Raw genomic sequence first — 23,996 nt, forward strand, 5'->3', positions numbered from 1 at the left:
TGAGTGAACTCCGGGAGTTGGTGATGGACAGGGAGGCCTGGCGTGCTGCGATTCATGGGGTGGCAAAGCGTCGGACACGACTGAGCAACTGAACTGAACTGAACTGAATCCCAAATTTTCATTTATTCCTTCCCCAACCCCTTTCACCACAAGTTTGTTTTCTATGTCTGTGAATCTGTTTCTGTTTTCTATTATATTTTCTATTCCACTGTTTTACAATTTTTATGCATCAAGCACCACTATTCACAAGAAGGCCTCCCCTTGCCTGCTCTCCCCCAGATTGCTGGTATCTGCATATAGAGGCCCTTGCGGCTATGGAACCTTAAGGAGAGGCTTTTTAGACATGGAATGCTCTCTGGCATCAGGGAATAGAGGCACATCAAGAAAGAAGGTTCTCACAAATTTTCACATGGGCTAACTTCCTTCTGCAACTTCACTCACAAGTCCCCTCAGTTCAGACTCTGACTCCCATCATTCTAACAATCTGCATCTCAGAAGAAGCATGAGACTTCTATGAGGAAAGGAGTGGGAGTAAGCTCTGACATTTATACTAGAAAAGGAAGGCTATAGGAAGTTTCTTCCTGCTTTTTTGTAGGTCCTTGTGCCATGAAGGTAAATGGCATGGCATTTCCATCAGTATTTGAAAGCTTCTATCTGGCAAGGCTCTGTGACCTGTGGGCACCATCAGTTCTGTTCAGAACTGTGTGTCCTCCTGATTTTCAACCCCGAAATAGCAACCCACTCCAGTATTTTGCCTGGTGAATTCCATGGACAGAGGAGCCTGGCAGGCTACAGTCCATGGGGTCACAAACAGTCAGACACACTAAACGACTAACACACACACACACACACACACACACATCACTCTCAGGACAATAAAAAGTGGAAGAAGTGAAGGTCAAAGAAGAAATGGCTTTATTTCCTTTACATCCTCTGAATATCCTTAACAATGGTTTTATATAAAGTCTTAACCTGTAACCATTGACTAATGTGAATCAGTCAATGTGTTTGATCCCTTAGAGGACCTTGTGGAATCTTCCTTCCTGCAATGTTGATCATCTAAGATAATGGGGGAATTAAAGACATTTGAGATAGACTCTTCCAGAGAAGAAAAGAAATGCAAACCAAATGAATGTGACAGTTCCATTTTTTACTCTCATGAATGGTGTTACTAACTTTTTAGATACCTTTCTAAAGCCTTGTTAACCATAGTAGCTGAGCATTAATCTGGGTTAGAATCAAGCATTCCATCACAGCATCAGTTTTCAGAGGATCCATTATAATGCCTAACCTAACCTCAAGCAAAGTGCTTGTACTTTTTTTTGGTGCTTGAAAGACCGTCTGTAAGGACCCCTCTGTAGCTAATACAAGCTGCTCTGGGGTGACTCAGAAGAAGATAGAAGTACTTTGCTTGAGGTCACACAGCTTAAAAGTATCAGAGCTTTTAATGAAACTTTAAAAAATTAGTATTTACCATCTTATTTTCTAGCTGTGCTGAGTTTTTGTTGCTGCATGTGGGCTTGCAGTGAGTCCACTCTACTTGCAGTGAGCAGGAGTTACTTTCTAGCTGTCATGCATGGACTTCTAACTCCACTGGCTTCTCTTGTTGCAGAGCACAGGTTCTACGGCCTGGGCTTCTGTAGTAGCGGCTCTCGGGCTCTGGAGGGCAGGCTTTGCAGCTGTGGTGCACAGGCTTATTTGTACCCTGGCATGTGGAATCTTCCTGGACCAGGGATAGAAGTGGTGTTCCCTGCTTTGGCAGCCAGATTGTTAACCACTGGGGCCACCAGGAAGTCCTTAATAGAACTTTTAATTATACCTTTATATGTATTCACACAAAGATCCTGCTTTCTTGCTGACATCAAGCTTCTTTGACTTTTCTTAGAGTGGATGGCAGGACACCAAGGGAGAAGTCAGTGGCAATTCTTCTTAGAAAAAATATTGTTGCATTAAAATAAAGATACCCTGGAAGGTATATGTTACCAATCAGTCTTCTGAAGGACAACAGATGGGAAACTGCAGTTATAAGGAGGGGGAAACATTTTACCTGGAGGGTTCTTGGGAGAAAGGTGTGGATTGACCACATAAAAAGTAGTCAGGAATTCTCTGAGCAGCCCTGGAATTCCAAACATTCCCCCATCCTTATCACCTTCCTGAGGAGGAGTCCAGAATTCCAGGTAAGTGTGCAGTCTTCACTGCAGCAAGCAGAGGACTGGAGAGAACCTCAGAATGTCTGATTTAAGGGGCAACTATTTTAAATGACATTTTAAATTTGTTTCTAGTTTTAAAAAGTAGCACATATTCAGTAAATAAACGTTAGAAAATTTGGAAAAATTCCAAATCTAGTCAGTTGTAATCTCACCAACCAAAAGACAAATGCTTTTAGGTATTTGCAAATTTCCAACCAGTACTTTTCCTGATTACACTTAGAAGTAAAATGTGTGGGGAGATACATACTATTCCATGTTCTGCTTTTTCACTCAGCAACATAAAAGGAATGTTTTCCACTCCTATGTAGTTCTCCTAGGGTAGAATTTATGGCAGCAAAATGTGCCATCCTGCATTGGTGCCATCACTTGTTTAACCTGTGTCCTCCTGCTGAATATTTCAGTTATTTTCCCTTTTCAGGATGGCAGCCTGAGAGCTGATAACTTTGAAATGTTGCCCTCAGTGGTGAACTATCCTGATGAGCCCTTTCAAGTGCACCTGATGAGAAGGGTAGGGACTTGTCCTTAAAGTTCTTGGGTTTTGTTTCAGTTTAGAGCGTCAACTCTAAAGCGCCACAGTGGCTCAGACCGTAAAGTGTCTGCCTGCGGTGTAGGAGACCTGGTTTCCATCCCTGGCTTGGGAAGATCCCCTGGAGAAGGAAATGGCAATCAACTCCAGTACTCTTGGCTGGAAAACCCCATGGATGGAGGAGCCTGGTAGGCTACAGTCCATGGGGTCGCGAAGAGTCAGACATGACCAAGCGACTTCACTTACATTACCTTACCTTAGAGTGTTAACACATCTCACTGCTGGTGAAACAAAATGCACATTCTTCTAACCAAAGGCCCTTATTTACCAATCCATGGAGGGATATCTGGGCCAGCCTCAGTGACTGTTGGTATTTCATAGACAAAACCCTGAAAGCTCAGGCTTGACTTCACCTACTTTCTAGTTCATTTTTCTAAAACTTTTCTCAAAGTGATCAAATTATGAAATGGATGACTGTTCCAGAATTTTCTATTATTTATTTTATAAAAATGGCTTTTATTTTTCACTTTCTACCAGATTCCAGAGATGACAGCACAGTTTGACTGAGTGAGGGGTGTCCACCAGTGTAGCAATATTGTTGCAGGGCAATCCCTCCCATCTTAGAAGAATCACAGGATATAGTCATTTCTGTCTTTGTACAGATGCCCATCTTCACAGTTAGCACCTCAATTTTAAGATTAATCTGCCTGAGTTAGTCTCCTGGAAGAGGTTAGTACTCCTTTATTTGTGGGGCAGCAATACTCTCTCCACAGAAGAGAAACCTCTGGTTTTTGTTGGTGGTGGTGTTTGGTTTTTTTGGTCCCACCATGTGGCCTCTTAGTTCCCCAACCAGGGAGGGAACACTGCCCCCTGCAGTGGAAAAGTGGAACCCAAAGAAGGAGGCTCACATGGTCCCCTGGCCCAGAACATGCAGAGAACCAGTAGCCAGAACTGGTGACTCTACAGAGTAGGTGCAGCAAAACTCCAAGTGAGTGTTTGAACCTCCACTAAAGTGCTCTCTTAGCTCTAGCTCAGCAGGATTAATGAGGAACTTCCAGTTTGGAAGCAAGAGTTAAATGAACTTAGGGAAAATTCTATCTACAGAAAATAGATCTAGAAACAGCTTCCCTTTTTTTCCCTCCTCCATCCTCACTGTAAGTAGTGAGATCCCTACTACCACTGAATCAGCTGTCCGCCCCTCACACCACAGACTCCAAGGTTAAGCACTCACTTTACCTAAAAACACACAATTGATTCCACTATTTATAAATGTACACATGATGACAGCACTGGTTAAATTGGTTGGCAGTAGGAAGGCAATGGCACCCCACTCCAGCACTCTTGCCTGAGAAATCACATGGACAGAGGAGCCTGGTAGGCTTGCAGTCCATGGGGTCACTAAGAGTCGGACACGACTGAGCGACTTCACTTTCATTTTTCACTTTCATGCAATGGAGAAGGAAGTGGCAACCCACTCCAGTGTTCTTGCCTGGAGAATCCCAGGGACCAGGGACCTGGTGAGCTGCCGGCTATGGGGTTGCACAGAGTCAGACATGACTGCCGCGACTTAGCAGCAGCAGCAGCAGGATCTCTCTCTGGTTCTGTGAACTTGTCTAGAACCGGATGCAAGTGTGCACAGAGGATCATATGAAAGGATTACATGCTGACAGAAGCCGAGTCTAGTCTTTTCAATGATGTAAGCAAGGGTTGTGGAGAACTGAGTAGCCTCACAGGTGCACTGGGAACCTGTGACAGCTACCAACAACTCGGGCAAAGAAAGCTATGACTCCACAGCTCTCCGTGAAGGAGGGAGACTGGGGGATTTCCCCCTTGTGGCAGACTCCAGTACTGGAAGGAGCAACAACTGAGTGGTCAGGACACCCAGGGTCTGGTCTCAGTCAGACGCTAACTAACAGATGCCAGGAGCAGGTCACTTAACCTCTCTAAGACTCAGGGTGCCCTCCTGTAAAAGGCAGGGGTTTCATTAGCTCAGGGATTGCCAATGGATGACACGAACACCCTCCCCTCCCTTAAGCCTTTGGTGGAGACCACTGCTCCATCACATCACTGTTTAGGCATTTTTCTACAACATTCTAGGCAGGCATTTCCACTTAGAGTTGGTCCACAAGCTGAAATCTACTTATCACCCCCTCATTTGGTGATCTCTGAAGTCCTTTCTAGCCTCTGAAAGGAGAGTTCCAAGTTTCCAAGTGAGAGCGAAGCATCTTTCTGATTTGGCAATAGCTCCTCAAAAAAAAGTAAAATGGAGACATCCCTGGTGGCACTGCCTGTCAATGCAGGGGATATGAGTTCAATCGCTGGGTCAGGAAGATTCCACAAGCCCTGGAGCAACTAAGCCTATGCACCACAACCACTGAAGCCCTCATGCATGGGGACAGCATCAGTAATTCAGGTGGTTGCAAGTGTGTTTTATTGAAAGTAGCAGTGATTAGGTTAACATGGGTCCCATATTACAACCCACTTCTCAATCCCCAAACTACACAGGGGCAAGCCTCAGGCCAGGGGAGCATGTGTATGTTGGATAAGAGCCCTAACTAGCTTGAGTTATTGCCCTCATGCCAGGGAAATATGGGTGTGTGTGTGTGGGTGGGTGTGTGTGGTGGGGGTTGCAGGGATAAAAACCTTAACTAACTTGAGTTATTGCCCTCAGGGTAAGGAAACAAGAGGGAGAGGCAGATGCCTTTGTGATGAAGCGGTGCATCTCACTGTTCTGGCCTCAGGTGGAGATCTACTCTGAAGCATCGAAGTGGACTGGCACAGACGGTTTACCACCACAAGCCACTATGATGTGTTTCTCCACCTGGGTGGTCTTGTAGGCACAGTTGGGGTACTTGGAGCTGCCAGTCTCGCGGCAGTCTGTGATGCGCATAGTGGATTTGCTCTGGTAGCAGTTGGTCTGCCCATTCTTGCAAGTGACTTTCTTCTGGGAGCACACGGCCTTAACATCGGCCAGGGACTCATGCACAAAGGTGTTCACTGGCTTGCATTTCCCCTGGGTCATCTTCCGGCAGCACATCATCAGGTTGCAGTAGTTGGAGCTGCTGCTGGGGGAGTTGCCAGAGTCCATGTGCTGCCGCTCAAACTTGGCAGCTGCAGATTCCTTGCCCAGGGAAGGCTGGACCCGCACCAGCAGCAGCACCAGGACCAGCAGTGGCAACAAGACTAGAGACTTCAGAGCCATGATGACCTCACTCCACTGGAGGAATCTGAATGAGAAAAGGGGGAGAGGAGGAAAAGCATCACCTTAGAAAGAGAACCCCAGCTCCCACCTGTAGCCTCCCTGGCTTACAGTCAACCAGAAAGATGTCTGTCCTCCTAAGAGTTTTTCTAAGTAAGGAGATACTCACATATACTCTTCCCACAAACATTTGACCCCCACTTCCTACAGAGGGGTCGTCCGCCTCTCTAGGTGGTGACCTCAGAAATGACCTAAAATCCTAGAAGTCCTGTCTTTGAATATAGAAAGTCTTTTGATATGAAATATATTTGGAAAATAAAATACACTCATGCAGCTCATTAGGTGATCCTTTTGAATAAACCATTAATAAGAAAGATTTTGAGTAAGACAAGCTGTACCCCTGAAATAACCACCCAGTATTCACCCAGGATCACAGTTGATAGAGCCCTCTTGTCCTCCAATGCAAGGGAAGCTCAGCTCCGTGTCTGACACCACAACATAGGGACGCCATTGTGTTCCTAAGAGAGATTTGAGCCTCCCCAGCCAGAGTGCTGTCCCTTCTCCAGCCTCATGGGTTCCCTGCAGCCTGCGTCTTCCTTTCCTGACCCCAGCTCTACCCACTGCTCATGTCTGCCCATCCTGATTCTCAGGCTAGTCTCGGTCATTCTGGAACCCCCTTCTCAAACCCTCAAGCAGAAGCAGCCTCTGAAACCAACTCTTGGGCTTCTTACCTAAGTCTCTAGCTTGGTCTCTGAGGGAGAAAGCAGTTTCTGCAATCAGTCTATCCCAGGAATGTGGACCTTATACAAATTAAAAGGGGATTGGGTTTCAAGAAGAGCAGGGTGGGAGGAACATCTTGGTCTCAGTCCACAGGAAAACAAGGTCATGTTAGGAAGGGATTGGGAATTGCCCAAGGCACCCTCTTTGGGGGCTGCCAATAAGAACCTTTCTTTCTATAAGCAGCAGAGAAAGTCACTATGGCACTGATGCTTGAACCCCAACCAAGTCTTTGTTCTGCACTAAATAGCCCTTGCTGCTGGTGCTAAGTCACTTCAGTCGTGTCCGACTCTGTGTGACCCCATAGACCGCAGCCCACCAGGCTCCCCCGTCCCTGGGATCCTCCAGGCAAGAACACCGGAGTGGGTTGCCATTTCCTTCTCCAATGCATGAAAGTGAAAAGTGAAAGTGAAGTCTCTCAGTCGCGTCCGACTCCTAGAGACCCCATGGACTGCAGCCTACCAGGCTCCTCTGTCCATGGGATTTTCCAGGCAAGAATACTGGAGTGGGTTGCCATGAGTTTAGCAAAAGGCACATCACATATGATCACAGAAAGGGGAGAAAAAGGAAGGTCCTTTCTCTCCCCAGAAGTCCTGGAGCTGCTTTGGCCAGAATTCCACATCTCCTGCCAGCACCTCTGCAAGGGGAAAGGCAAGAGGTGTCCAGTTGCCCCCAGCTGGAAGGATCCCTAGATCTGGAGAAGGGATGATTACCTGAACACGGAGGAGAAGGAAGCCTCTGTGTGACTCACCCAGTTCTGGCCAATTCTATACTCCTGGGATGACGACAAACAGTGTGTGGCCGATCTTATCTACACTGACCTATCCTTCCACAGGCCAGAGTAGAGGAAAGGAACTTGAGAAAAGCCAAAATGCAAAATCCCCTCTAGAGAAGAAATAGAGAACTGCGGGGAGCCGGCGGGAGGACCTCCACCCGTGGCAAAGGTCATGAGGAAGGAGGCTCGACATACGCAAAGGCGGGATCGAGCCTCAGGAGTCCCCCTGGAAATTCCCGAACATCTACCCCCAAAACCAGAGCCTGCCTACTTTACTACTTTGTGCTCTCACCTACACCTCTGACTTTACAGGGACTGTCCCCCACCACCTCTTTCGGATAAGGAGTTAACTTAGAGTTCCAGTTAATAATAATTCCTGGGTATGACAGGAGTGTTCCAAACTTACAAACTCCTCTGAAGGTTCTCTAGCCTACCTGACAGGCTTGTCCGGCCACATGTGATTGCTCACAGCCTCCCAACCGTGAGAGGCACGAGATGCTTTAAACCTTCTAAAAACAGGTTCTTTAGAGAAGTTAGAAAACTATTAGTATAGTATAGTGGGCTGATTAGAAATTGTATTGGTGAAGGGTTTTTCATTTGTTGAGCCAATGTTTGTTGCTAAGTCTCCACATCCCCTGCCCTTACACACATTAATGAATATATACAAGAAATAAGTATTAACCTTTGATATTAATCACGTTAGACCTTAGGCTAAGTAAATTCTTTCCTTAATTAAAACACACTACACCCTCACCCTATAGGAATGTAACTTTATCTGGTACCTTCGGAAGGTGGAGTCTTTTTTAAGAATAATCACCCCTGGAGAAATAAGTGTCCTGGTTGACTGACCACTGTCACAAGGAGAGGGTCATAAATTGTCAGCAGGCCCCCCTGGCCAGAAGATGATGTAACACCCCTAAGACCTCTGTAGACATTTGTATGAAGCACCTGACTTTGATAAACGTCAGGACGGCTGACCCCGCGTGACTTTTGTATAACACCTCAGTGTATAAAAACAGACTCTGGAAAATAAAGAATTGGGATCAGTTTCTCGAAATACTGGTCTCCCCATGTCACTCTCTCTCTCAAACTCTGGCTGAGTCTCCATCTGGAGCGCGGAACCCACCAAGCTTACTAATTTTGCCTGGGCTTCTAAGATCCAACTGGGGAGGCCTCAGAGTCTCCTCTCCTTCGGGAGAACGGAAGGATGCCTGCGGCCTACGTAAGTGGTGCAAACTTCTTGTCTTGAAGTTTTATTGGTCTCCTGCGTAAACCAAGCTACTCAGCCTCTTTTCTCCACTGAATTTTCCTACTGAGCTATCCTCATTCTATTACTATTTATATCTCTAATTAATATCTAATTGAAGCTATTGTATCCTGATCCTTGCCGACGCCGTCCCCGCTTCGAACTCCCTGGATCAGCCAGGGCTGGACCTCGGCAGAGAACATCATATTTCTTGGCAATAGACTTTCCTCCCAGAAAGAGACCTGTATTTGCTGGAAGACAATTTTATTTTTATTATTTACTTTTAAGATACAGTTGATTTACATTATGGTGTTAGTTTTAGGTGTATAACAAAGTGACTCAGACATATATGAGTATATATATATGTGTGTGTATATATATATATTCTTTACCACTAATGCCGCCTGGGAAGCGCACACACACATATATATTTGTTGTTATTATCATTGTTTATTCGCTAAGCCATGTCCAACTCTTCTGTGATCCCATGGTCTGCAGCCTGCCAGGGTCCTCTGTCCATGTGATTTCCCAGTCAAGAATACTGGAGTTGGTGCCATTTCCTCCTCCAGGGTATCTTCCCAACCCAGGGATCGAATTTGCATCTCTGACATTGCAGGCGGGTTGTTTACCACAAAGCAACCAGGGAAACCCCCTACTAATATATATGTAGGGGGCTATGTGGTAAGAATCTGCCTGCTAGTGCAGGAGACGGGTTGGATCCCTGGGTCAGGAAGATCCCCTGGAGTAGGAAATGGCACCCCACTCCAGCATTCTTGCTGAAAAATTTCATGGGCAAAGGAGCCTGGAAGGCTAGAGTCCATGGGGTTGCAAAGAGTTGGACATGACTGAGCACACTATGCCTATATTGCAAAGTTACAAAATATTCACAACCTAAAAGTTGAGAGCTAAGTTTAATTCAGCAGAAATATTTAGGACTTCAAGCCCAGGAGATAGTATCCCAAGTCACCCTGAGAGAACTACTCTGAGGAGGCGAGGGGAAGAGCCAGGTTGTATAGAAGTTTTGCAGCAAAGGGCAGGTAGTGTGAACATGAAAAGATTATTGTTAATTAAAGAACACTGGATGTCCCAAGTAAAGGAATTTAGTGCTTTTCTATGTGTAGGAAGACTCAGAGTGGGCTCGCTGACATCATTCCTTTCATAAGCATCTCAGCTATCCTGGGCCAGTATCTTATGTTGTTCACATCCTGAGCTCCCTTCAGGCTCACCGTAGGGAGTGGCTTCAGTCTGATGGCTACCAGACCGCAGTTATTCTTCTCCTTGCTGGGTGCCCTTAGGGCTCACCAGCTCATATTGGAGAGCTAAAATCACTGGTGACTGTGACATCCATGTTTACTGAAATATTTCATTTCTCAATATATAAATATAAATATATATATATATATATATATATATATATATATATATATATATATTGCAGGGAAAAATCAATTCAAACTCCATGTTGGAACTGTTTCTTCGACTTGTTTTTGTTGTTATAATCATATGTAAAGGCCTGCCTCAGCGAATCCTGCCCCTCTGCCTGACTGTTAAAATAAAGTGCCTTGTTCAGAACCCTGTCTACCTACAGATGGCAGGAAGGAAGAAATTAACACATCACCCTGCCTGAGACTTGCCGTTCTAGAAACACTTGCAAGATTAATGGCCTTTTTACCTTGTTTATTCACCTTCCCCCATCTCTGATCCATAAAGAAACCTGACATCCAGACCAAAGGAAGATAACTGTTTTGAGACATTAGTCAGCCAACTTTTCAAATAAAGTCATATTCTTTGATTCAATGCCTCAGCTCTTGGATTCATTGGCCTGTCATGCAGTGAGCTGGATGAAGCACAAGCTGGAATCAAGATTGCCAGGAGAAATATCAATAACCTCGGATACGCAGATGACACCACACTTATGACAGAAAGTGAAGAAGAACTAAAGAGCCTCTTGATGAAAGTGAAAGAGGAGAGTGAAAAGTTGGCTTGAAACTCATCATTCAGAAAATTAAGATCATGGCATCCACTCCCATCACTTCATGGCAAATAGATGGGGAAACAATGAAAATGGTGGGAGACTTTATTTTGGGGGGCTCCCAAATCACTGCAGATGGTGACTGCAGCCGTGAAATTAAAAGACAGTTGCTCCTTGGAAGAAAAGCTAGACAACATAGACCAACCTAGACAGCATATTAAAAAGCAGAGACATTACTTTGCCAACAAAGGTCCATCTAGTCAAGGCTATGGTTTTTCCAGTAGTCATGTATGGATGTGAGAGTTGGACTATAAAGAAAGCTGAGCACAAAGAATTTATGCTTTTGAACTGTGGTGTTGGAGAAGATGCTTGAGAGTCCCTTGGACTGCAAGGAGATCCAACCAATCCATCCTAAAGGAAATCAGTCCTGAATTTCATTGGAAGAACTGATGTTGAAGCTGAAACTCCAATACTTTGGCCACCTGATGTGAAGAACTGAATCACTAAAAAAGACCCTGATGCTGGGAAAGGTTGAAGGTGGGAGGAGAAGGGGACAACAGAGGATGAGATGGTTGGATGGCATCATTGACTCGATGGACATGAGTTTTAGTAAGCTCCAGGAGTTGGTGATGAACAGGGAAGCCTGGCATGCTGCAGCCCATGGGGTCACAAAGAGTTGGACATGACTGAGTGACTGAACTGAATTGAACTCAGTGTGTGGGGGGGAGCAAATAGGGATTCTACAGGAAATAAATGAGATTTTAAGGGAATAAATGGGATGGAAAATAATTTGTGATAATGTCTGTCCATGCAAATGTGAGAGGTCTATCTTTTCCCAGGCTGTAAAACTCCCATGAGTAGATTTATAGCAACTTTACCCTCAGAAGATTCTGCTTTTATTCATATACAAGATGCTCCAAAAAAGCTTCTTTCTGCATCTGCTGGGTCTCAAATATCTTGTTTAAAATAACCTTCATATCACCTCTGTAGATCTGAGTGGGTACCCACACTAACCAGTTTAGAATTTGATCTTTCATTCATTCATTCAACAATGGGAGTACAAAAATAAGTTAGAGGGCCTGCCCTAAAAGGGCCTCATAGGATGCTTTGCATTCCTCAGGTGAGTCCCACCAAAGCGTTGGGCATGGCTGCATGAAAACGGTCATTCTTGTGGCACTTTTTCAGTGCCAGAATTTCAAGGAGTTGGTCCAACAAGAACATTTCAGGGTCACAGCTCAAGTATGAACAAGCTTTCTAAAACCCAAAGAAGATTCTTCAATAGCCTACCATGTAGGTATCTCTAAGTATTGTTACCAAAAAGTGAGGTTGGGCTGCTCACCACCCAAGAGGCATTAAAGAGGCCCAGGTTGGTGAAAGGAAAGTTTGTTCTGTTGCCAGTGCTGGCAACTGCGGGGTGGGGAGGGCAGACATCTGTCTAAAGGCCAACTCCCCCACTGTCAATCAGTGGGCAGGAACCTTTATAGGCTGAAGGGGAGGGCTACCTGTAGAAACATTTATGCTGTCAAGGATATTATTGGGCCAACTGATAAATTTGTATACAAAAACAGGAAGCAAACTAACATGGGGTACTGTGTTTTGCTTCCTTTCACCTCCTTGACTTCTCTTAAGACAGATGTTCACTATAATTAACTTCTTTGACAATTATTTACCATGCATCTACTACACACTAGTTCTTATTACCACACAGAGATGAGACACAGTATTTGCCTTCAAGGTACTCACAGTTCTATGCTGCTGCTAAGTCACTTTAGTCATGCCAAACTATTACAAAAAGTTTTCAATGTGCAAGGAGCCTAAGGAAAGGAAGAGGAATTGTTCCAAGGAGGGCTCCGCAGAGTAGCTGACCTTTAAACTGAGACTTGGAATGTGTGTAGGTATTCACAGGTGGACAGGTCTCCCTATGATACACAGCTGGGAGGGCGTGGATGGCACAGGAAAGGAATCTGTATAGCCTCCAGGTCCGCGACTCTAGACCTTTGCATGAGTGACACAAGCCTCAGGCTGCGCCATGGAGACAGCTGAAAAGCACACAAAAGAGAGGAGCAGGTGGGTGACCTCAGGAGACTGAAGCCTTTGCTGGAGAAACTACAGTGGGGGCAGGGGTTCAGGGTTTGCACCAGGCAGGGAAATGAGAAGGAAGCCTTGATATTGATCAGGAACATGTAAAGGTCTGTGAGATAGGGTTCAATGAATCCATCCTGAGAACAAGCTATCAGGCACTTAGGCAGGCTGAACCCAGTAGCCATGCACCTAGAGAGGAGGGGCTGACTGCTCCCTGCACAGATAGATTGATTGCCGCTGCTGCTGCTAAGTCACTTCAGTCATGTCCAACTCTGTGCGACCCCAGAGACAGCAGCCCCCCAGGCTCCCCCGTCCCTGGGATTCTCCAGGCAAGAACACTGGAGTGGGTTGCCACTTCCTTCTCCAATGCATGAAAGTGAAAAGTGAAAGTGAAGTCGCTTAGTCGTGTCTGACTGTTAGCGACCACATGGACTGCAGCCTACCAGGCTCCTCTGTCCATGGGATTTTCCAGGCAAGAGTACTGGAGTGGGGTACCATTGCACGATAAATGATGTCAATAAAGGAAAAAAACTGGACCACTGATAGAGAAAGGGGAAATCAAATGGAAGTTCTTTATTCTATCAGTGATCTCTCATTGCCATTAATGTATGGGATAATTGATTAATTTAGAGATTGGTCTACCTCTTCCTCTTTTTTTGCAAAAAGGAAACCTACATAGGAAACTAATGAAATGAGTTTCAACATCTATACTTAGTAATCCAGCAGACCACTTCACATCCCTTTTTGGCAGCTCGGTAATAATGTTAAATCTCTGTGTTTGCATTCTGCTTTCTCCCTCTCTTTTTGGCCAAGAACTGTGATCTTAGTTCCTTGACAAGGGATGAAACCTGTGCCTTCTGCAGTGAGAGCATGGAGTCCTAAATATTGGACTGTCAGGGAATTTCCTCTGTTCTTACTACTTATGAGAAAGTAACATCTGAATAGAATTCATCATTACTTAATACAGTCTGTTGTGTGGCTGCTGCTGGTATTTCAATGAATACTCCTCACGACGGCCACTGATGTTAGAAATGTTAGCATGGTCCTCCATGGAAAGTATCACTCAACTTCTCTGTCAGTAATGAGACTCATTACATCACTCTTTCCTCTGAAGAAGGACCTCAGAAGCTCATAAATACACTCCCAACTTTGAGGGGCCCTGTGGACAGAGAGGGAGAAGACAATGGCACCCCACTCCAGTACTTTTGCCTAGAAAATCCCATGGACGGAGGAGCCTGGTAGGCTGCAGTTCATGGGGTCGCTAGAGTCGGACACGACTGAGCGACTTCACTTTCACTTTTCACTTTCATGCATTGGAGAAGGAAATGGCAACCCACTCCAGTGTTCTTGCCTGGAGAATCCCAGGGAGGGGAAGCCTGGTTGGCTGCCATCTATGGGGTTGCACAGAGTTGGACACGACTGAATCGACGCAGCAGCAGCAGTGGACAGAGAGCTCCTCAGCTGCTGTGCACTAGTTTGGGTCACATCTTGCATAGCTCCTTCTTGTGAGCTGATCCCTAATTCATTCCAATGATAGTCTGCAGTCAACATTGTCTCTTTCTTTAAGAAATTGGGGATTTCTCTCTATCATTTTCCTGAGGCCAAGCCAACTCTGTGACAGGAAATCTATTCCCTGGAGAATCCCCTGCTAACCCTTCTGCTGACTCTTCTATTACGTACGTCTTCTCTTTTCATATCTCCTTCATCATTTAACACCCACTGACTTCACCAAAAGATGAGAAGCTTTTGCCTGGCTCTGGACTTCTGCACTTTCTGCATGAAATGTTCTTTTATATTTCTGTTTGAATATTTCAGGTTATATTTCAGGTTTCAGTTTAAATTTCCCTTCATTAGAGGTTCTTTTCTGACCACCCTCTCTATAGTCCTTGTCTTAGGGCCTCCAGATGGCTACAAGAAACTTCCACAGACTGGGCGGCTTATGAACAACAGAAATTCATCTCTCATGGTCCTGAAGGCTGAGAAGTCTGAAATCACGGCACCAGCACCTTTGATGTCTAGGGAGAGCCTGCTTTCTGGTTCATAGATAGCTCTTTTTGCCAGGGTTTTCTTGGTGAAAAATGAAAGTAAAGTCCCTCAGTCATGTCTGACTCTTTGCGACCCCATGGACTGTAGCCCAGACTCCTCCGTCCATGGAATTTTCTAGGCAAGAGTACTGGAGAGGGTTGCCATTTCCTTCTCCAGGAGATCTTCCCAACCCAGGAATCAAACCTGGGTCTACCGCACTGTAGGCAGATGCTTTGGCTCAGCAGTAAAGAATCTGCCTGCAATGTGGGAGGCCTGGGTTGAAGACCTGGGTTCGATCCCTGGGTTGGGAAGATCCATGGGGCGGGCATGGCAACCCACTCCAGTATTCTTGCCTGAAGAATCCCCATGAGGAGCCTGGTGGGCTACAGTCCATGGGATCTCAAAGAGCTGGACATGACTGAACAACTAAGCACACTGCGCACATAGTAGAAGAGGCAGGGGACTCTCCAAAGTCTCTTTTAAAAGGACACAAATAAAAAAAAATAAATAAAAAGACATTTAATATCATCCGTGAGGGCTCCACCCTCATGACCAATCACCCTAAAGGCCTCACCTCCTAACACTATCCCATTTGGGATAGGATTTCAGCATAGGAATTGGGGGAGGTTGAAAAACTTCAGTCTGTAGCAATTCTCTTCTTTTCATCCACCAGCTCCTCAATCCAATCATCTTACTTTTTCCTTCATAGCTCTTATTAGAAACTTCAATTATTTATTTGTTACTTCTTTAACATTTCCCTGCCTCCACTACTGTTCAGTTCAGTTCAGCTCAGTCGCTCAGTCGTGTCCGACTCTTTGCCACCCCATGAATCGCAGCACGCCAGGCCTCCCTGTCCATCACCAGCTCCTGGAGTTCACTCAGACTCACGTCCATCGAGTCAGTGATGCCATCCAGCCATCTCATCCTCTGTCGTCCCCTTCTCCTCTTGCCCCCAATCCCTCCCAGCATCAGAGTCTTTTCCAATGAGTCAACTCTTCGCATGAGGTGGCCAAAGGACTGGAGTTTCAGCTTTAGCATCATTCCTTCCAAAGAAATCCCAGGGCTCATCTCCTTTAGAATGGACTGGTTGGATCTCCTTGCAGTTCAAGGGACTCTCAAGAGTCTTCTCCAACACCACAGTTCAAAAGCATCAATTCTTCGGCACTCAGCTTTCTTCACAGTCCAACTCTCACATCCATACATGACTACTGGAAAAAACCATAGCCTTGACTAGACAGACCTTTGTTGGCAAAGTGATGTCTCTGCTTTTCAATATGCTGTCTAGGTTGGTCATAACTTTCCTTCCAAGGAGTAAGCGTCCTTTAATATCATGGCTACAATCACCATCTGCAGTGATTTTGGAGCCCCAAAAAATAAAGTCTGATACTGTTTCCACTGTTCCCCATCTATTTCCCATGAAGTGATGGGACCAGATGCCATGATCTTCGTTTTCTGAATGTTGAGCTTTAAGCTAAAAAAGCTTTTTTTAGCTTTTTGTACTTTTTTTTTTTAAGTAAAAAAGCTTTAAGCTTTTTTTACTCTCTTCTTTCACTTTCATCAAGAGGCTTTTTAGTTCCTCTTCACTTTCTGCCATAAGGGTGGTGTCATCTGCATATCTGAGGTTATTGATATTTCTCCCTGCAACCTTGATTCCAGCCTGTGCTTCTTCCAGCCCAGCGTTTCTCATGATGTACTCTGCATGTAAGTTAAATAAGCAGGGTGACAATATACAGCCTTGACATACTCCTTTTCCTATTTGGAACCAGTCTGTTTTTCCATGTCCAGTTCTAACTGTTGCTTCCTGACCTGCATACAAATTTTTCAAGAGGCAGGTCAGGTGGTCTGGTAGTCCCATCTCTTTCAGAATTTTCCACAGTTTATTGTGATCCACACAGTCAAAGGCTTTGGCATAGTCAATAAAGCAGAAATAGATGTTTTTCTGGAACTCTCTTGCTTTTTCAATGATCCAGTGGATGTTGGCAATTTGATCTCTGGTTCCTCTGCCTTTTCTAAAACCAGCTTGAACATCAGTAAGTGATTATACACCCACTCTTTACAAAAGAGTAGATCTGGGGCAAATGTCTTTTTCTAAAACTTTCCTTGGAAGTGAAATGCTAAAGGGAAGAATGAGTGGATATCTGTTGGGAGTTCCCATATAGAGGCCCTTCAGGCTATGAAAACTTAAAGAGACACTTTCTGGACTCAGAATGCTCAGTGGCATCAGGGAATAGATGTACATTAAGAAAGAAGGTTTTCTCAATTTTTCCTTCTGCAACTTCATTCACAAGCCCCCTCAGTTCAGACGTTTCCTGCATTCCAACAATCCACATCTCAGAAGCATGAGGCTTTTATGAGGAAAAGAGTGAGAATATGTTCTCGCATTTATCCTGGAGAAGGAAGGCTACAGGAAGTTTCTTCCTGTTTTTTTGTAGGTCCTTGTGTCGTGAAGGTAAATGGCATGACCTTTCCATCAGTGTTTGAAAGCTTCTATCTGGCAAAGCTCTGTGACCTGTGGGCACCATCAGTTCTGTTCAGAACTGTGACTCTTCCTGATTTTCAGGTTCACTGCCTAGTGGACCAAGACTACAGTGACACTTAAGAGCAAACATGAGAAGGTAAAGACTCCCAGCACCCAAAGGAGACCATAAAATATTTCAAGAGCATTTTTCAAAATTTATCAGGAGCCATGGGGAAAGGGGATAAACATGTGAGGATAAAGAACAAGTGAAGTGAAAGTCACTCAGTTGTGTCCGACTCTTTATGACCCCATGGACTAGGCCAGAATACTGGAGTGGGTAACTTTTCCCTTCTCCAGGGGATCTTTCCAACCCAGGGATTAAACCCAGGTCTCCCGCATTGCAGGCAGATTCTTTACCAGCTGAGCCACAAGGGAAGCCCCTTATAAGAGCTTTTCATATTCTAACATGTATTGCAAATATCTTAGAACCAACTATGATAAGCAGATTTCTTAAAGTCTCCTCAACCCATAGGAGCTATTCTTTCTCCCCAGGAAAGCATCTGATCAGACTAATGTTTCTGCAGTACTGATCTTCTAAAGTACAAAGTGATTAGAGATCCTTACATGTCACTATCAAGATAATCAAGAACAAAAGAAATGAAGGTCAAAGAGAGAAATGGCTTTATTTACTCTTACCTCCTCTGAATGGACTTAACAATGGTTTCAGTTATAACGTCTTAACCTGTAAGCATTGACTAATGTGAATCAGTAAACATGTTTGATCCCTTAGAGCACTCTGTGGAATCTTCCTTCCTGCACTATTGATCATCTAAGATAATGGGGGGGATTGAAGATCTGTGAGATCAATTTTTCAGGAGAAGAAAAGAAATGCAAACCAAATGTATTACAAGTGATGGTTCCATTTTTAACTCCCCTGGATGGTTCTGCTTTTTAGATACTCCTCTCTAAAGCCTTGTTAACCATAGGAACTGAGCGTTAATGTGGATTACAATCAGACATTCCATCACAGCATCAGTTTTCAGAGGATCCATAATCTAATCACATTTGCCAACTTTCCCTCTGTCATGTCCCTATTTGACTGTCAGTCACTCAGAAACCCCTGAGTTAGGCCACTGAGTAAAAGAAGAAACTGGTATTTTCCAAATATATTGATCTGGCTAAAGAGCTAGTTCCCAAGGAGAGGCACCAGGAGTCCAGAGTAAAATGCCCAGTTGATTCAGGCTGATGTCAAAATTCTAGAAGAGCCAACACAGTGGAAAGGCAGATCCGTGTGTCACTCCTGACTCTTTGTGACCCCATGGCCTTTAGCCCTCCAGTCTCCTCTGTCCTCTGAATTTTCCTGCCAAGAATACTGGAGTGCATTACCATCTCCTTCTCCAGAGGATCGTCCAGACCCAGGGATCAAATCCGCTTTTCTTGCGTCTCCTGCTTTGGCAGGGAGACTCTTTACCACTGTGCTACCTCAGAAAGCAGGTACCACTGGCTGTATTGGTCAGGTGGTAATGTTTGCATGAACAGTGGAGAGAAGGCTCTTGTCTACAGCCAAAGGGGCTAGGAAACAAGCCAGCTCTCGATGGGAGAGTGCTGGTGAGACATATGAATCTCTGGGGTTCCAGTCATGGTTCCGATCCTAGAGGACAGCTAAAGTTCAAAGCAGAAAACCCAGACAGATGATCACTGAGATCATAACAGAAAGTAGGATAACATGTGACTAGTAGAATATTCTGACCCATATATTAAATGACTTTTATGAAACTCGGTGTTTGGAAGGACAGGGCATCCTTCCATTCACCCATCAAACATTTCTGAGCATGGACTGTGTGCCAGGTATTGGGGATTCAAAGACACACCGGTCCCAGGGAGCCCCCAGCAGATGTGACCACTCATCTGTCTCCATGCCTGGCCAACTTTCTGCCCTGGGGGGAGAAAGAGAAGCTTCTAGAAACTTCACTTTCTCATGAAGTCTTCACTTGTCTCCCCTTATACTCCTGCCCTTTCCTCCTGCTTTTTTCTTCTTCTTGACTCCTTTTCTTCCTTCAGATATTCCATACCCTTGTCACCATGAACTCACCTAACTCCAGGTGTCAGGTGTCCTGGTTGAGGTTAACTGACGACAAGTTTAGTTCCTCTGGGCACTCAGTTCGGTGTGCATTTGCATGTGTATTTGCATATGCATGTGTATACGTGCACACGTGTACGTGTGCATGTGGTTTGAGATAAGACTGTCTCTCTAGCTGGACAGGAATACAGGGAAATTCACTTCCGTAAATAAATGTGGAAGTCTGCCCTGTGTCAAACACAGATCTAAGTACAGAGGATAACTGTACAAATATGCATGGATCTTTCTCCTGATGGTTTCTCAATTAAGCTGAAGCTGAGAGTCTGGATATGACAGACCTAATGAGAGTGTATTTTCCGTAGAATAATGGGCAGACCCCGTAGTTACCGCTCTCTGTCCCATAACCCTACATAAGAGAAAGTTCTTTTTTTTTAATAAGCATTTAATGGTGAAAATACATCAAATCTGACAATAATTTTAAGCAATGTTGCTTAAAAGAGTTAATGTCATGTTTACTTTTTCACAGGTATAATGTTGATTCCATCACATAATGTGATATTTGCACAGATGGTTTTATTTCCCATATAGCCATGGGAAAGGAAGGTAATCTGGATTGGGCTCCTGTTCTTTCATTTGTTAAGCAAGAGCTTAACAAATTCCCTTCCTTTTTGCGGTGCTTGAAAGACTTTGTCTGCAAGGACCCCTCTGTAGCTAATACAAGCTGCTCTGGGGTGACTCAGAAGAAGGTACAAGCACTTGGCTTGAGGTCACACAGCTTTAAAGGATCAGGGCTTTTCATGAAACTTTTAAAATTTTTATATTTATTTACTTATTTTATTTTGGGGCTGCATTGGGCTTTTGCTGCTGCATGTGGGCTTACTCCAGTTAGTGAGCAGGAGTTACTTTCTAGTACTCATGCATGGACTTCTTACTGTGCTGGCTTCTCTGGTTGCAGAGCACAGGCTCTAGGGCCTGGGCTTCAGTAGTTGCGGCTCTCGGGCTCTAGAGGGTAGGCTGTGTAGTTGTGGTGCACAGGCTTATTTGTACACTGGTATGTGGAATCTTCCTGGACATGGAAGCCATGTCCCCTGCTTTGGTGGATTCATGACCACTGAACCACCAGAGAAATCCTTTATGGAACTTTTCATTATACCTCTATCTGTATTCACACAAAGCTCCTGCTTTCTTTTTTACCTTGAACTTTGCCTTTTTTTTTTTTTTTTTTAAAGAAAGAATGTCAAGAGACCAAGGGAAAAGTCAATTCTTCTAAGAAAAACTATTGTTGCATCAAAATAGTGATTCCCTGGATGCTGTGTGTTACCAATCAGTCTTCTGAAGGACAACAAAGGGGAAATTGCACTTATTCACAGGGCAAAGCATTTTACCTGGAGGATTCTTAGGAGAAAGGGGTATTGACCCCATGAAAAGTAGTCAAGAATTCTCTGAGCAGCCCTGGGATTCCAAATACTCCCCCATCAATATCACGTACCTGAGAAGTCCAAGATTCTAGACAAAGGCGCAGTCCCCACTGCAGCAAGCAGAGGGCTGGAAAGGACCTCAGAATGTCTGATTTAAGGGACAACTATTTTAAATGACATTTTAAAATTTTTCTAAAGAAGTAACATACATTCAATAAAGAAACGTGAGAAAATTTGGAAAAATCTGAAATCTACTCAGCTGTAATCTCACCAACCAAAAGGCAAATGTGTGGTGTGTTCTGCTTTTGCACTCATTATAAAAGGAATTTTTCCACTCCCGTATGGTTTCTCCTAGGGTGGACTTCATAGCACTATAGTCTGTCATCCTACATGGGTCCCATCACTTGTTTAACCTTTCTCCTATGAGTATTTCAGTTACTTTCCCTTCTCAGGACAGCAGCCTGACAGCTCATGGCTGTTTGAAATGTTGCCCTCAGAGGTGGTGGCCTTTCCTGATGAGCTCCCTCAAGTGCACCTGATGAGAAAGGTAGGGACTCGTTCTCCTTGAAGTTCTTGATTTTTGTTTCAGTTTAGAGTGTTAACAACACACCTCACTGCTGGTGAAACAAAAATACATGCTTTTCTAACCTAAGTCTCTTATTTACCAACCCATGGAGGGAGATTTGGGCTAGACTCAATGACTGCTGGCATGTCACAGACAAAACCCTGAGAGGGCAGGATGAATGGAGCAAAAGAACCTTGGACTTACTATGTGCTTGCTGACTTCAGCTACTCTCAATTTCATTTTTCTAAAACTTTTCTCAAGGTGTTGTTCAATTGCTTGGTCGTGTCCGACTCCTTGTGACCCCATGGACTGCAGAACTCCAGGTTTCCCTGTCCTTTACTGTCTCCCAGAGTTTGCTCAAACTCATGTCCATTGAGTCAGTGATGCTATCCAATCATCTCATCCTCTGTCATCCCCTTTTCCTCCTGCCTTTAATCTTTCCTAGCAGGGGGTCTCTGCCAGTGAGTCAGCTCTTTGTATCAGGTGACCAAAGTATTGGAGTTTTAGCTTCAGCATCAGTCCTTCCAATGAATATTCAAGATTGATTGCCTTTAGGATTGACTGCTTTGATTTCCTTGCAGTCCAAGGGACTCTCAAGAGTCTTCTCCAGCACCACAATTTGAAAGCATCAGTTCTTCAGTGTTCAGCCTTCTTTACAGTCCAACTCTCACATCCATACATAACTACTGGAAAAACCACAGCTTTGACTATATGGACCCTTGTCAGCAAAATGATGTCTCTGCTTTTTAATATGTTGTCTAGGTTTGTCATAGTTTTTCTTCCAAGGAAGAAGCATCTTTTAATTTCATGGGTGCAGTCACCATCTGCAAGGATTTTGCAGCCCAAGAAAATAAAATCTGTCACTGTTTCCATTGTTTCCCCATCTATTTGCCATGGAGTGATGGGACTGGATGCCATGATCATAGATTTTTGAATGTTGAGTTTTAAGCCAGCTTTTTTACTCTGCTCTTTCACTTTCATCAAGAGGTTCTTAGTTTCTCTTCATTTTCTGCCATAAGGGTGGTGTCATCAGCATATCAGAGGTTGTTGATATTTCTCCCTGCAATCTTGATTCCAACTTGGACTTCATCTAGCCTGACATTTCACATGATCTACTCTGCATATATAACAAGCAGGGTGACCATATACAGCCTTGATATACTCCTTTCCCAATATGGAACCAGTCTGTTGTTCCATGTCCGGTTCTAACTTGTTTCTTGACCTGCGTGCAGGTTTCTCTGAAGACAGGTAAGGTGGTCTGGTATTCCCATCTCTTTCAAGAATTTTCCAAGGTTTGTTTTGGCCCACACAGACAAAGGCTTTAGCATAGTCAGTGAAGCAGAAGTAGATATTTTTCTGGAATTCCCTTGCTTTCCCTATGATTCAGCTTAACCATCTGGAAGTTCTCAGTTCACTTGCTATTGAAGCCTAGCATGGAGAATTTTGACCATTTGCTACTTTGCTAGCATGTGAAATGAGTGCAATTGTATGCCCTTCTTTGGGACTGTAATGAAAACTGACCTTTTCCAGTCCTGTGGTCACTGCTGAGTTTGAGTGCAGCACTTTAACAGCATCATCTTTTAGGATTTGAAATAGCTCAGCTGGAATTCTATCACCTCCATTAGCTTTGCTCGTAGTGATGCTCCCTAAAGCCCACTTGACTTTGCACTCCAGGATGTCTGGCTCTAGGACAGTGACCACACTATCCTGGTTATCCCAGTCATTAAGACCTTTTTTGTATAGTTCTTCTGTGTATTCTTGCCACCTCTTCTTAATCTTCTCTGCTTCTGTTAGGTCCATACCATTTCTGTCCTTTATTGTGCCCATGCTTTGCATGAAATGTTCCCTTGATATCTCTATTTTCTTAAAGAGATCTCTGGTCTTTCCAATTCTATTGTTTTCTTCTATTTCTTTGCACTGTTCACTTAAGAAGGCTCTCATCTCTTCTTGTTGTTCTTCAGCACTCTGCATTCAGATGGGTATCTTTCCTTTTCTTCTCTGCCTTTCACTTCCCTTCTTTTCTCAGCTATTGGTAAGGCCTCCTTGGACAACTATTTTGACTTTTCGCGTTTCTTTTTTTTGAGGATGTTTTTGATCACTGCCTCCTGTACAATGTTACAACCTCTGTCCATAGTTCTTCAGGCACTCTATCTATCAGATCTAATCCCTTGAATCTCTTTGTCTCTTCCACTGTATAATCACAAGGGATTTGATTTAAGTCATATCTGAATGTCCTAGTGGTTTTCCCTGATTTCTTCAATTTAAGTCTGAATTTTGCAATAAGGAGTTCATGATCTCAGCCATCGTCAGGTCCCAGTGAGCATATTACAAAATGGATGACTGTTTCAGAGTTTACTACTACCTTTTTTTTTTTTAATGGTCTTTATTTTCACTTTCTGCCAGATTCCAGAGATGTCAGCACAGCTTGACTCAGTGGGTGGTGTCCCCTAATGTAGAGACATTCTTGTAGGGCACATCCCTCCCATAAGCACTCCTTGTGTTATTTTTTTTTGATTGGTGAGTCACTGCTCTAAGTCACTCACATCCCATCACCTTGCTTCCTTTAGGTTAGTGACAGGGAGCAGAGGATATTAACTCAGTTCCCTTTAAGGAATCTGGTGAACCCAGGCTGTGGTCCCCAGTTGATGAAACAACTGAGTAAC

General features: G+C 44.3%; 1 protein-coding gene across 1 annotated transcript; it reads right to left on the reverse strand.

The window, feature by feature from the left end:
• Positions 1-5,129: 5,129 nt before the first annotated feature.
• Positions 5,130-7,477, reverse strand: LOC147364992 (seminal ribonuclease). Its single transcript, XM_086322163.1, has 2 exons — positions 7,426-7,477; positions 5,130-5,963 (listed from the first exon to the last, which is right to left on the reverse strand). Exon 2 carries the CDS (start codon positions 5,936-5,938, stop codon positions 5,486-5,488), a length of 453 nt encoding a protein of 150 aa, XP_086178289.1. The 5' UTR covers positions 5,939-5,963; positions 7,426-7,477; the 3' UTR covers positions 5,130-5,485.
• Positions 7,478-23,996: the final 16,519 nt, after the last annotated feature.

The sequence above is a fragment of the Bos grunniens genome, chromosome 10, assembly GCF_055505025.1.
Source record: "Bos grunniens cultivar Pamir isolate PY7600 chromosome 10, Bosgru_T2T1.0, whole genome shotgun sequence".
Lineage (NCBI taxonomy): Eukaryota > Metazoa > Chordata > Mammalia > Artiodactyla > Bovidae > Bos > Bos grunniens.